The sequence below is a fragment of the Pocillopora damicornis genome, chromosome 6 (assembly GCF_964200805.1).
Source record: "Pocillopora damicornis chromosome 6, jaPocDami1.2, whole genome shotgun sequence".
NCBI classification, from domain to species: domain Eukaryota; kingdom Metazoa; phylum Cnidaria; class Anthozoa; order Scleractinia; family Pocilloporidae; genus Pocillopora; species Pocillopora damicornis.
This window is the reverse complement of record NC_142675.1, coordinates 22,010,958-22,022,500: the sequence shown is the minus strand read 5'-3', so window position 1 is coordinate 22,022,500 and position 11,543 is coordinate 22,010,958. Positions and strand designations below refer to the sequence as shown.

General features: G+C 38.3%; 1 protein-coding gene across 2 annotated transcripts in view; it reads left to right on the top strand.

Moving 5' to 3' along the window:
• The window catches only part of LOC113686110 (integrator complex subunit 10), an 11,828-nt gene extending 1,580 nt beyond the window's left edge, over positions 1-10,248 (top strand). The window contains exons 4-21 of one of the 2 annotated variants that reach the window (XM_089208422.1): positions 125-181; positions 256-338; positions 669-750; positions 1,417-1,505; positions 1,965-2,233; positions 2,491-2,681; positions 3,720-3,822; positions 4,377-4,413; positions 4,524-4,593; positions 5,135-5,227; positions 5,642-5,724; positions 6,235-6,312; positions 6,730-6,789; positions 7,220-7,376; positions 7,753-7,832; positions 8,268-8,430; positions 8,742-8,829; positions 9,685-10,248. In XM_089208422.1, the coding sequence (XP_089064548.1) occupies positions 125-181; positions 256-338; positions 669-750; positions 1,417-1,505; positions 1,965-2,233; positions 2,491-2,681; positions 3,720-3,822; positions 4,377-4,413; positions 4,524-4,593; positions 5,135-5,227; positions 5,642-5,724; positions 6,235-6,312; positions 6,730-6,789; positions 7,220-7,376; positions 7,753-7,832; positions 8,268-8,430; positions 8,742-8,829; positions 9,685-9,826 (1,925 nt within the window). In that variant the 3' untranslated portion in view covers positions 9,827-10,248. Of the gene's footprint in view, positions 1-124; positions 182-255; positions 339-668; positions 751-1,416; positions 1,506-1,964; positions 2,234-2,490; positions 2,682-3,719; positions 3,823-4,376; positions 4,414-4,523; positions 4,594-5,134; positions 5,228-5,641; positions 5,725-6,234; positions 6,313-6,729; positions 6,790-7,219; positions 7,377-7,752; positions 7,833-8,267; positions 8,431-8,741; positions 8,830-9,681 lie in introns of both variants that reach the window. The other variant, XM_027203713.2, reaches the window with a different exon arrangement.
• Positions 10,249-11,543: the final 1,295 nt, after the last annotated feature.

Sequence of the window (11,543 nt, the reverse complement as noted above, 5' to 3'; positions counted from 1 at the left end):
GTTAATCCTCTCTACCCATGCGGCAATGAGATATGAAGATTAATATTGTGTGAAAACCACCATTATCATCATCAATTTAATTTTTGCCATGAGTAGTGTTATTATATGTTTTTTTTTTCTTTAGATATGTTTGGCTGTCTTCCACAGCATGCACAGCGAGAGATACTTCTCAAGGCTGCAGGTGAGCAGTATATACATTTTATATTAACACTTGTGTATGAAATTTTTTTTGATCCCTCTGCTTGAATGTTTTAGGGAGATGCAAAGATTACATAGAGAGATGTCGAATGATGTTGCTGTTAATGAGAAGATTTCCTGATGTGACTCCAAAGAATGGGGTATTTGTGTGATCAATTATATTTACATCATTATCATGTTTAATTATAGTACTAACATCAGACCAAGAAATTTTCTCTATATGTCGCAAGTAAGATGAAAACTTTTCCAATCAAAATTTAGTAATAAAATCATAAGACTTCATTTTTTTCTACGTTTCATTGTGACCCAACATGTTTGTACTGAAGTGTTCTTTATTCAGATGATGGTGGCAAGATTGATGTTATTGTTACATTAAGGGTTGTGCTGACCCAACATGTTTGTACTGACAGAAGTATTCTCTATTTATATGCTGGTGGTCAGATTGATATTATTGTTATGTTTTACTACAGGTTGCTCTGACAGAGATGTTGATTGAGGCTGAAAACTCAGAGTATCCAGCAGCTCCTGTTAATCCTTACAGGAAGTTATTAGGTTTGTGCTGGCAGTTCCTGACTCACTCAAAGAGCATATTTCTCAAGGTGGTCTTGACATGAATGTGATCCCCTTCCGTCAAGTATATGACAATTTGTAGTTATAATTCTTTATAACTGTTTGATATTTTGATTATTGCTGAAGAGATTGATCAGGCATAGAGTTTTCTTGTTAAATTGCAGCTCATGAGGAAGTTCTTCACTTGTAATTTTAAGTAGGGGTTACCACAGTTGTCAGTAAATGTTCTCTGTTTTAAGCTTGACCAGTATTTTATATTTTTGCCAGAAGCCTTCATAAGGGAAGTGGGGTAATGGACCTGATTGTTCAATAGATTCTGAGGATTTAATCAGTTACCAGCCCATGTTTGGCTCTACTTTTACAAGTCTAGAATTCTTGCGTTGCTTTTGCCCCTTTTATTCCCAAAATTGATTAAATTGTAACTTCTCCTCACAATTTCAACATATTACACAGTAATGTAGGGAAAGAGAAGGGACATACTCATCACCTGAAGGATGTTGCCTTGATATAGCACCAAATTAAATTGATCTATAACAAACTGAATATTAGTTTGAAAAAACCATACCAATCAGATTTCTAGTAAGTTAAAAAGCATGTCAAGACTGTTTTTTTCTTAGTTACTGTGATGCTGTCAAAATATTGTTTCAGTGTGTGATGTATTGCCTCACTTACTGGCCAGTGAAAAGATGACAGTTAGTACTTCAAGTGCTGAGAGTCAAAGTGGTGAAGATAAGGAGGTTTGTCATCTTAGTGTAAGACAGAGCTCTTACCATTTCATGGTTGTATGACCACACATTTGTGTTTTTGTACTCCTAAGTGTAATTTAAGGATAAATTGTCTACTTCTCTCAATTTTAAGCTTTAATCAAATTTAACACATCACAGGCAGTTATATCTTTTACCTGCAGATAAAGGTCAGCAAAATGCTTTAACTGTGGTTTAAGTAGTTACTAGAGGAAAAGTCAGGAAAAAAGAATGCTGCAACCAAAAATACTGTACAAAATAGCTAATACTGTTAACTTTCTCATAAATCAGATGATCACAATCAGTGTGAAGTTATAAAATATTTTAATTTTCATGTAAAACTGATCTTCTTTTATTTAGATGTCTTGTGAAATGGTATGCTCAACTTTCCCAAACTACACCATCACAACAATCTTAATTTATTATTTGTTTTTTTTTTTTGTCTTGATCTAGGGGACTGTTTCTGGTATCTCTCTGGCTCAAGTTTACAAGTGGCTGGAATTATCCATTCAATTTTATGTCTCCTGTACCACAGCCCATAACTACATGTCCGAAAACTTTGATGTTCATCAGAGCATTGTAGACACAAGTATTGTAGCTGAAGTGCTTGATGGACAAGGGCCATGGATAGCCCTTCATGAGCTGTTTTACTTGGCAGCAAAGAAATGTGGATGGGTGGAGATTTTTAGGATTCATGAAAGACTGGAATCTAAAAAATACAGGTGAAGAATCTCTTTCCTGGAATCAAGAAGCTTATGGTTGTGGATTAAGCAGTGGGCATCAAGCCATTCCAATTTTTCGATGATTATTATAATTTTAACTTTGATTTGGGTCTGTTATGGCTTACAGGTGATTCAAGACTTTTTCAAAGTTTCAACCCCCCAGCCTTCAAAGTGATTGAAGTCAAAGACTTATGCACATAATTTGATGTTAAGCTTGCAGGGACTAAAATGGTGTGCATCATGTTATATCTTTCCAGAAGCACCAATGACCATTGGACAAGTATTTTAGACCTACATCACAAACTGAAAAAAATGTCCAAGCATAGCTTGGAAGAAGGCACAGAGGAGGAGGTGCTTGTGAAAACTGGGCTTATGTTTGCTGCCATCATTTTATTCTTACAGACTGTCTGGGGATATTGCCGTGTTGTCAACAGACTTGACGTAATATGTAAGTAGGGTTCCTGTGCTAGTTACCATGTCCTATCTTACCATGGCCATTTCACAGTTATGTACTTAGTTGCCTTGCCTTTGATTTGGAGTGAAGCTGAACATGACCTTGTTGTGATGATAACAAAGAAATTTGCATTTGAAAAGCAAGCAAGGTTTGTATCATAACAAGGTCAACCTTAGCCTCATTCCTGTTCAAAGGCTTGGCAACCAAGGACACAACTGTAAAATGGACTTTAGTTAGCAGACTGGGTTCAAGCCCTTGGCAGAAGGAGACAATTGAGTTCTGATATGCTGTCAGAAAAACTGGGTAGAGGAAGAAAAATGGGTACCAGCAAATTCTGAGGGAATGTACATGGATGCTGCAATCTTAAAAAATCTTAACACACAATCAAGAAGTCAGGGAATACTCCTTAACATGTCATGTTACAGTTACTGCACTTGAGTCTTTCAGCAATACCAGTTAATCTCACTTCCCAAAGTTACCTTAACTTAAAATTTATTTTCCACATAAGTTCTTATCATCCATCTTTTCCAAGGTTAGAATTAAAAAGTGGAAAATGATCAGATTTCATGTCTTTAAAGTTTAGAATTTAATGATAAAATATGATGATGAAATTCAATGCTTATTGACTTGCAAAGTATCCAGTTTGTATCCTATTCTGATCAGGATATAGAACCTCATTCAAAAATGTAAAGAGTACTGATAGTGGTGAAGTTATCACTGAAACAAAATGGCCAGCACTTTGCTATCATTGCTGACTATTGTTTCACAAAGTGCTAAAACATTATAAATTTCAGTTGCTTAAAATTTATTGTGATCTGGCATGTTCATTTTTATTGATGTCATGCTAGAACTTTCTGATCAACTTACATGAAGATTAGCAAGATAATTTTGGTATTATGAACTGAGTTAATAATGTAAATTGGCCTCCTTTAAGAGTTTCAAAGCAGACATTTGGAGCATTATCCCTTTGTCCAAGAAAATGACATGAATGACATGAAGATTACCTAACTTGTTTTTCTAATTCCTTAACAGCTTCATCTGGTTTGGTGTATCCTTTGGTTTTAGTTGAGGACAGTGTTGAAGTCAACACTCAGCTATCAGGCAATGCTTCTGCAAGCACCGCAGCAAGTGACAGGTATGAATAATGGGAATGACAAACAAGACGATCAGTATTAGTGTAGAACACTTGAAAAACAGTTAATTATTAACTTGGTCACGGATTAGGAATGACGAAAGCATAATGTGTGTCAACAGAATAAGAGGAATGGTAACTTTTTTTGGTTGAGCAATTCAACATTACTGGTCCTAGCAGTATAAAGGACATACAAATATATGTGAAATATGAACCTTGTAATGGCCTAGCTCACCACAGAGTCCCTGTAGCTCAGTGGTAGAGTATCAGAGCCTGGAAGTTTGAGGGTCTCTGATTTGATTCCTTGTGGGGACTCTGAACTTTTTTTCTTTGTCCTACACTCATAACAAGACCAAAAAGCATCTGTCTCTATTTCTTTATTGTGCTCAAAATTTACCATCTTTCTTTTTCTGTGTATTAAGCATTCAGATATTTGCAAACTTTTTTTAAACCAAAAAACATTTCTTTACGTACACAAAGCATTGTAAAAATGTTTTGGAGGAAGGGTTTTTTTGAAATTATACTCAGTTGCCTTTTTAAATCTTTTCCATGGACAGCCCAGCACCAAAGAAGAAAAAGCGAAAATTGGCATCTGTAAGTATGATTATATTATACTCTCTGACTTATTATTTTCCAACACCACTGATAAATTGGGTTTTTATTTGGACAGCTGAAACTAACTCTGGTTTAACACCATTTTGTAGGGCAGGTCTGGTTCTCCTGCAAAGGATGACAGTAAGGGAAAGCAACCATCACACATCATAATTGATAAAAGTAAGACAGCTTTGGAAGATGTGATAAATAAAGGGTTCTCTGTAAAAGTTATCTAATTCTTATTAATCCTTGTAAGGTACTGGCTACACAAATTGGCCACATAGGACTAGCTACACATTGTATTGTATGGCCCAGCTGCTAGGGAGTAACAAAATATCAGACAGACTTCAGAGAGTCTCTGAAGTTTGAGGAAATCGGCTATAAGTGGACATCTTACCTTCTGCCTTGAACTTATTTTGCCTTATCTTATTGAAACGTTCGCAAATGTAAACATTGTAACTTCAGCAAAAACGGAAACTTTGAACATCTGTGAGCAATTTATTTAAAAAAAAGCGAAACTTCGTTTTTTGGGTTTTTTTCGTTCATAGATAGGACTGGAGAACAGAAAGACTCGGGAAAGGCGGGTTTGAAATTATGATAATATCAGTAATACATCCAAGTCCATAGTAAATCGTTTGTAGGATCTATAGCTTGTGTTAGATTTGTTAATACATTCATTTATTAAACTATCATTCATTTATTGTTCTTATTTTTTATGTAGACTGTGGTTCTGTCAGTCAAAACCTCTCAGATGACTTCGCTGTATCTGTAGAGGCTTGGCACCTTCTCAACACATATCCTGACTATAAAAACGGTTTGTCAACAGTGCAAAAACACTGTGTGAAAATACTTTTTATAAAAATCCGGTGTTGCGACATTGTGATGGAGTAAAACCACGCTGAAAATTGTATTTATAGAAAAATGGTTTTAAGTTCATGTCAGTGGGAAGTTTGAGTGAACTAAGATCGAATTATCAAGATTGTGGTGTGTGGCATTTGGCAAGATTGTACGAAAAGTTTGCACGTGAACTTGTCATTTTTCCTCACACATTTCGGTAATAACCCGAGTCGGCGATTTCACTCGATATTTAGTTTCCGTGATAATTTTGTAGCTCAAGTAGCTGTTGGCCTGGCTTAAATTAACAACTGCGATTTTAAAGCTGAGGGATCATTCAAGCCTGCCTGAAGTCCAGGAACTCACTCTAATTATATATTTGTGGTGTTTACAGATTTTCTGCGTCTATTAGACGAGTGGCGCGTGGACCAGTGGAACTGGATGGGAACGTTTAAAGTGGACCGACTTATTTACAAGGTGACACAACCAGCAGGGGCATGGGGAGGGTTTTGCAGACGTAAGCCCTACATTACTAGCTTACAGACTTTTGGGAGCTTTTCAAATTGTATTATTATCAAAAAATTATGATGTCGCGTGGAAAATAGGAGTTTAGGGTAATTTTCACCCAAGGGCCCCTTGTTTAGCCTACAAACAACATGCAGTCGCGGATGTTCATCTAGTTGGTTTCTGTATCATTTGTTCACGAAGTTCCTCCTTCCACGCATCCCTGAGTATCAGGGAAAACTATCAGAGAAAACCTGGTGAAATACTGAGGGGTCAGAACATGCTGTGACTGGCGGAAATCATTTCCAATAATAGTCGCAATACTCGTGTTGCTTCGGCTCTGGTGTGTGCAAGGAACTTGGCCAAGAAAACGTTTTCTTTCCTAGATTTTTTTTTTCAACTGGTTCTCGATGATATTTAAGTTTGGATTGTTGATTCTGTTAGATTCGATTTGAATTCGTTTGAATTATGTCTGTTATGTAGGGTAAATACAAGAAAGCTGTTGAGTTTCTTCAGGAACAACGAAATGCATTGGAACAGGACACTTCGGGAAATCAAGAGGTAAGGGCGCTTGAAGGAAAGCTTGAACAGTTTGATGCGATGTAATGAGGTGTTGCCCATAGGACGTTCTGATCACATTGCAAGCCAAGAAATAATGGAATATCGGAGGAAAGCTAAAGGTTAATTGCTCAAAGTAGTTAAGTGTTCACTAACAGAGGAAAATATCTCAAAAGTGACGTACCAACTGTAAACAGCTTCCCGAATCAATAGTCTTCTCGATCAATCTGTCATTTTTTCTCTAAAAAAACAAGCTCAAGCTAGACCAAAACGTAACTTAAGCAGAATCCAGTTCGTAGCCTCGCAACAAATCTCAGCCTGCTCATTTACATCAGACGCATGCTTAAGATGAAAACGTGGAAAACGTTTAGAGTGTTATTTGTTTTTACTAATTTGTATTTTCTTTGTCTTGTGGTTTAGCTACTTATCAGAGGAGCCATTCAGTTGTCATGTTGCTACTTCCGCCTCGATGATCACAAGGTAATAAACAAACCAATTAGAAATGAAAATGGATAGTTGTTTTATTATAAAAATCGTGACTTTTTTACATTATGGTCTTATATTTAGTTCTATGGATTGCGGTTCAAGAGATCTGGGTTTGAGTCTTGGTTGGAATCAGTTACGACCTTGATCCCAGGGTCTCCTCTCCCTTCCTTTAGAACGGAAGGAGGTCTAGGGGTGTAAAAGAGGAGAAATTCCGAGCAGAAGAAGGCTCTGGGGGGTGGAGAGAAGTGAGATCTTGGAACGGAGATGGAGTCGTTGCCTTGTGTTGTGTTTATGGGGAAGACAATTCTTTCAGCCATAAATCGAAGGGCAAAAACCCGGTCCGTTGCCTACAATACGAACCTTATCTCGGTTAGAAAGAGCTAGACGTGTGTAACTCGCATTCGTTTGTTCTTGTTTTCATCAGAGAGCATGTGAAGAAGCACTATATGGTTTGCAATTCTTCTCGGCGAGAAGTTCAGCTGGAGATAACATGACACTGAAAAGATCAACATCAGTGCATCAAGGAAAACTTGATGCGAGTGGAAATGAACCATCCTTGTCAAGCTCTTCCTCAACTGGCGGTATACTAACACAAAATCACCTTTCAATGACTGCTTCGTAAGCATACCTAGGGAAGGTGTCAGGGAAGGTGTTTGTGTTTGCCGAATGGAGGGAGATTTGCAGTGGAGGGGGGGGGGGGGCAGCATCGGAAATGGCCTAGTGTCAAGAGAATATTCTCCTGTTTCGCGTGTTATCCGGCCTGGTGGAGGGTCCAGTATTGTTGCTGCCCAAACTTGGGTGCTCGGTACTGACGAACCGTGTGAATAGGTCTATTCTAAGAACTGGGAAAGAGTAAACAGCTGTTTTATTGTTGTGGTGTGGATTGTTGTATTGCTGTTTTTGGTTTGTTTCTTTAAAATTTTTTTTTTTGTGATAATTTTTCTATTGAACCTTCAGGTCGATGTTTAAGACTGATCCAGTGCAGTGAAACAGAAGTGCTTTCTTTTACTGTCCGTTTACTTCTTTCGTCACTGAAGGTAGTGTTTCTGAATATTGTAAAGCTTCTCTAGTCACACGTTGTACCCAAAAAGTTTTTCAAGCAGTAATCTCGAGCGAAAGACAAAACAACACAAACGAAACCAGAACTATAAAAAATGATGCGCTTAAAGTCTATTTCCTCAAAATGTCAAGCTTAAGAAACGTAAAAATCAAAGTTTGGATCGTCCAGTGCAACCATTTTGTTTCCATGCTTTCTGTTCGTATTTTTGCCCTGCCTCACTGTGTAATATATATTTTGCGCGTTCCGTTCCCCTAATATGGTGAAATGGCCTAATAGTAGATTGATGGGGGAAAAGTCAACTGAGCGATGTTGTGTTACACAGTACCATATTTTGAGAAATATATAGAGACAGTGGTGAGAAGTAAACTAAAGCCATGGGAATGAGAGGAAAAAACATTTTTCTTACTTCTAGCAAAGGCTGGTGACGGAAGGGCGAAATGACACACTCCTTGGTCACGTGGTAGTGTTAGTGCAGTTTGGTTGGCCAAGAGAAGAGGATGCCTTCTATGAGCTCCTGGACAGGATCCGTGATCAGGGAGGACTGAGATACAGAGTGTTTTTCAGTTACGTGAACAGTATCCTTTTTTAATTCGAATTCTTAGTAATGTTTTTAATTACAGTCTGTGCCGGTGGGGATCCTTGCGGATCCCGGAACGATTCCTTACAGGAGTCCTGGCTAGATCCCGTTGCAACCTCGACGGGAACCTTGGCGGGAATCCCGGCGGGACCTGGCGCTTTTCCTAGCGGGAATACATGTAAGATCTCGTTGGGTATAAGAATACAATTTACGCCACGTGCGTTTCTTTTTAATGTGTTTACTTTGCCGCTTTGTGGATTTAGACCGGGTGATAAACAGTGTCCTCCAAGTTTACTTAATAGTGTGCAGATATCGATATTCTGGAGGAGTTCGCGCACCTCTACAGTGATGATTCGTACAACCTCGATCTAGTTCCTCTCTCTACATCTGGTTCAGGGTAAGTCCTAAATATGGCGGTTATTTTCCATGTTATGTCACCAACGTCTACTCCAATGTGAGACGTGTTCCTTCGCGAAATGTCGTTCGCTAAATTTAGAATTTTAAAGGAAGGTAAAAGTGAGCGTCTTGTGATTTATTTTCACCCCTTTCGAATCAAACTCTGTCAATTTTTCCAGGCTATTTCAATATGTCTTTTGTGTGCTATTGGGAGAGTTTGTTTCTTTTCTCCATTTGGTGTCATTAAAACGACCCCAAAGCTATCTCAATAAATAATCAGAATAAAGCAATATACTTACAGGACCCACTTCCAGCTCAAAGTTACAATAAATAAACTGTGTGAAGCGCGGGAAAACTTGAGTGTCTAAGTCGAAATTGGTTTTTGGTTAGCATCTGATTGGCGGAAAGAGTGCTGTGTGTTTCCTTAACTAGTCACAGAGTGTCAACATGTCTCAAGTGCTGGAAAACCTTAGTGTCCAAGTCGCAACTGGTTTTTGGTTAGCATTTGTTTGGTTGAAAGAGTGATGTGTGTTTCTTTAACCAATCACTGAGCGGCTACTTCTCTAAAGTGCGGGAAAATCTCAGTGTTCAAGTCGCAACTGGTTTTTTGTTAACATTCGATTGGTTGAAAGAGTGATGCTTGTTTCTTTAACCAATCACAGAGCGTGCTCGGAGTCGTAAGGCAAACCAATTTAATACTGAGTTACTTTCTACAATAATTTCAAAATTATCCTGTTAAATGCCAGCTCTGTCAATTAATGTCTTTAGAAAATTTTTAGAGATCCGTTGTTACTTACGCTTTACTTAGTTTACTTCTTCTTGACTTATTTGACTTCGGTTACTTACTTTGCAGTAGAGCAGTGACACGAGGAGTTAACAAGGGAGCCAAAGAGGACTTTCGTGCCGCCATGGAGAGACAAGTCAGTCGCAGTGATGAAAGCTTTGAACCACTTCTCAAAGCTTTCTTACAAAACGAGAAAGATTCTCTTTTAAGCTGACACAAACATGACGCAACGACGTAACCTCACGTATAACTGAGAAACAATATTAATGAGATTTAGAACGTAATGGTTATTTCTGTTAAAGTATTACGGTTTAAGTTTACTAAGCGTTGGAGAACTCTTTCTTTCTATGAGCCCTGTTAATCGAAAGAAAAGTTCTGTATTCTCAACCAATCGGGAACGAAAACCAAACCCACTACTTCCGCGCGTTTTTACCCGTTATGCGCGAGATGTCTCACTTTGTCTGAAACTGCACCCCGGTGACTTAAATTGTTATCCAGCCACTAAAACGACTCAGCTCTTAACACTTTTGCATCGCTCGTCTCATTTTTGAAGTTTGACTAAAATTTACAAGTACAGAAAAAGAGGAGATATCACATTGTAAATATCGAGAATAAAATTCTTAGTCAAAAAGGAAACAGCTGTTGTTTTTGTTCATCGTTATCTTCGTTTTAAATTTGCGTGTGCTCTTCACCTTTTACAACGCGAGGCTAGGCATAGATTAGCCCTTGTGGATTATTTTCTTTTTCCAGTCGAGCTCGGAGTCCATTCGTCCATGTAAAGAAGAGGTGGTAAACCGGCTTTACAAAGAGTATTAACAAGGGTGTTCGTTGGCGCACGCTTTTATGATACAGCTTATCATCCACTCGCCGGTGCATAGAGCTAGAAAGACAAGATCATGGTAATCTTTTTGTAACTCGACAGTGTAAAATATACTCGGGGACGGAAGGAGCATGGATTACTCTGATCGATTTGCGTCAAGTCCGCGCGTCCCTTGTTGGCGTCACTTCATAGTTATTGTATTGACGACTTGTGTGTACATACACGACGTACTCAGTCGCTTTGTGCCTCAGTGACCTCAATCACGTTGGGTACTGGGACTACGCTAATACCTTACCTTAGTTAGCTATTACCCTGTCACGGTAATTTTCCTGGTAATTAGAACGCTGTCACTTTTTTAAGAGAGGAAATTCGTACAAAAGTTGACAACGCACCTTCAATTGACTGGTTCAAACCTGCAAAACTATAGTAGAAAGTGGACCCGCGCAAAGACAACCTTGATTGATCGAATCGAAACGATCAGCGCGAACTGAGAATTTAAATCGTCGAGATCGTGGATTTATAGTGTATGTGCGATTATAATTCATAAGTTTTGCAATCATTAAAACAAGATTTAAACGATCTCTAACCTTAAAAGATTTACTGCGATGCCCTATAATCTGAAAGCAGAAAATGCAGGTGTTCTGGTGCACAACAATATTTTACGGCTATCATCGCCATACTATAGCAATCCCTACATTTACTCATTGCGTTTTTTATTTTTAATTTCTAAATCGCTTTGCATACTCAACTTTGCTTTGTAGGTGCGTCCCGAGGGATGCATTTTAAAAGAGTAATTTGCGGGACGGGACCACATCAGGATTTCTATTTTTTAGGGACAACCTCAGTCACAGTGTCGTTTATGTGTATACGGTAGTAGTGCAATTGCAAAGCGCTGCGAAAAAAATCTACATATCTCGCCAAAAATGGTTGAAGAAAGTAGAGAGAGATGTCCTCTTGGAAAGACATAAACTGTTGGGAAGATAGCTTATAAATTCGAAGCAATTCTTTGCATTTCCAAAGTTGTTGCTCGGCCTTGAATAGTTTACCTTTCGCTTAAGTTGTTGTACGGGAAGAATAGACGAGAACTTAAGGCTGTACAGTCTGCTTGCCA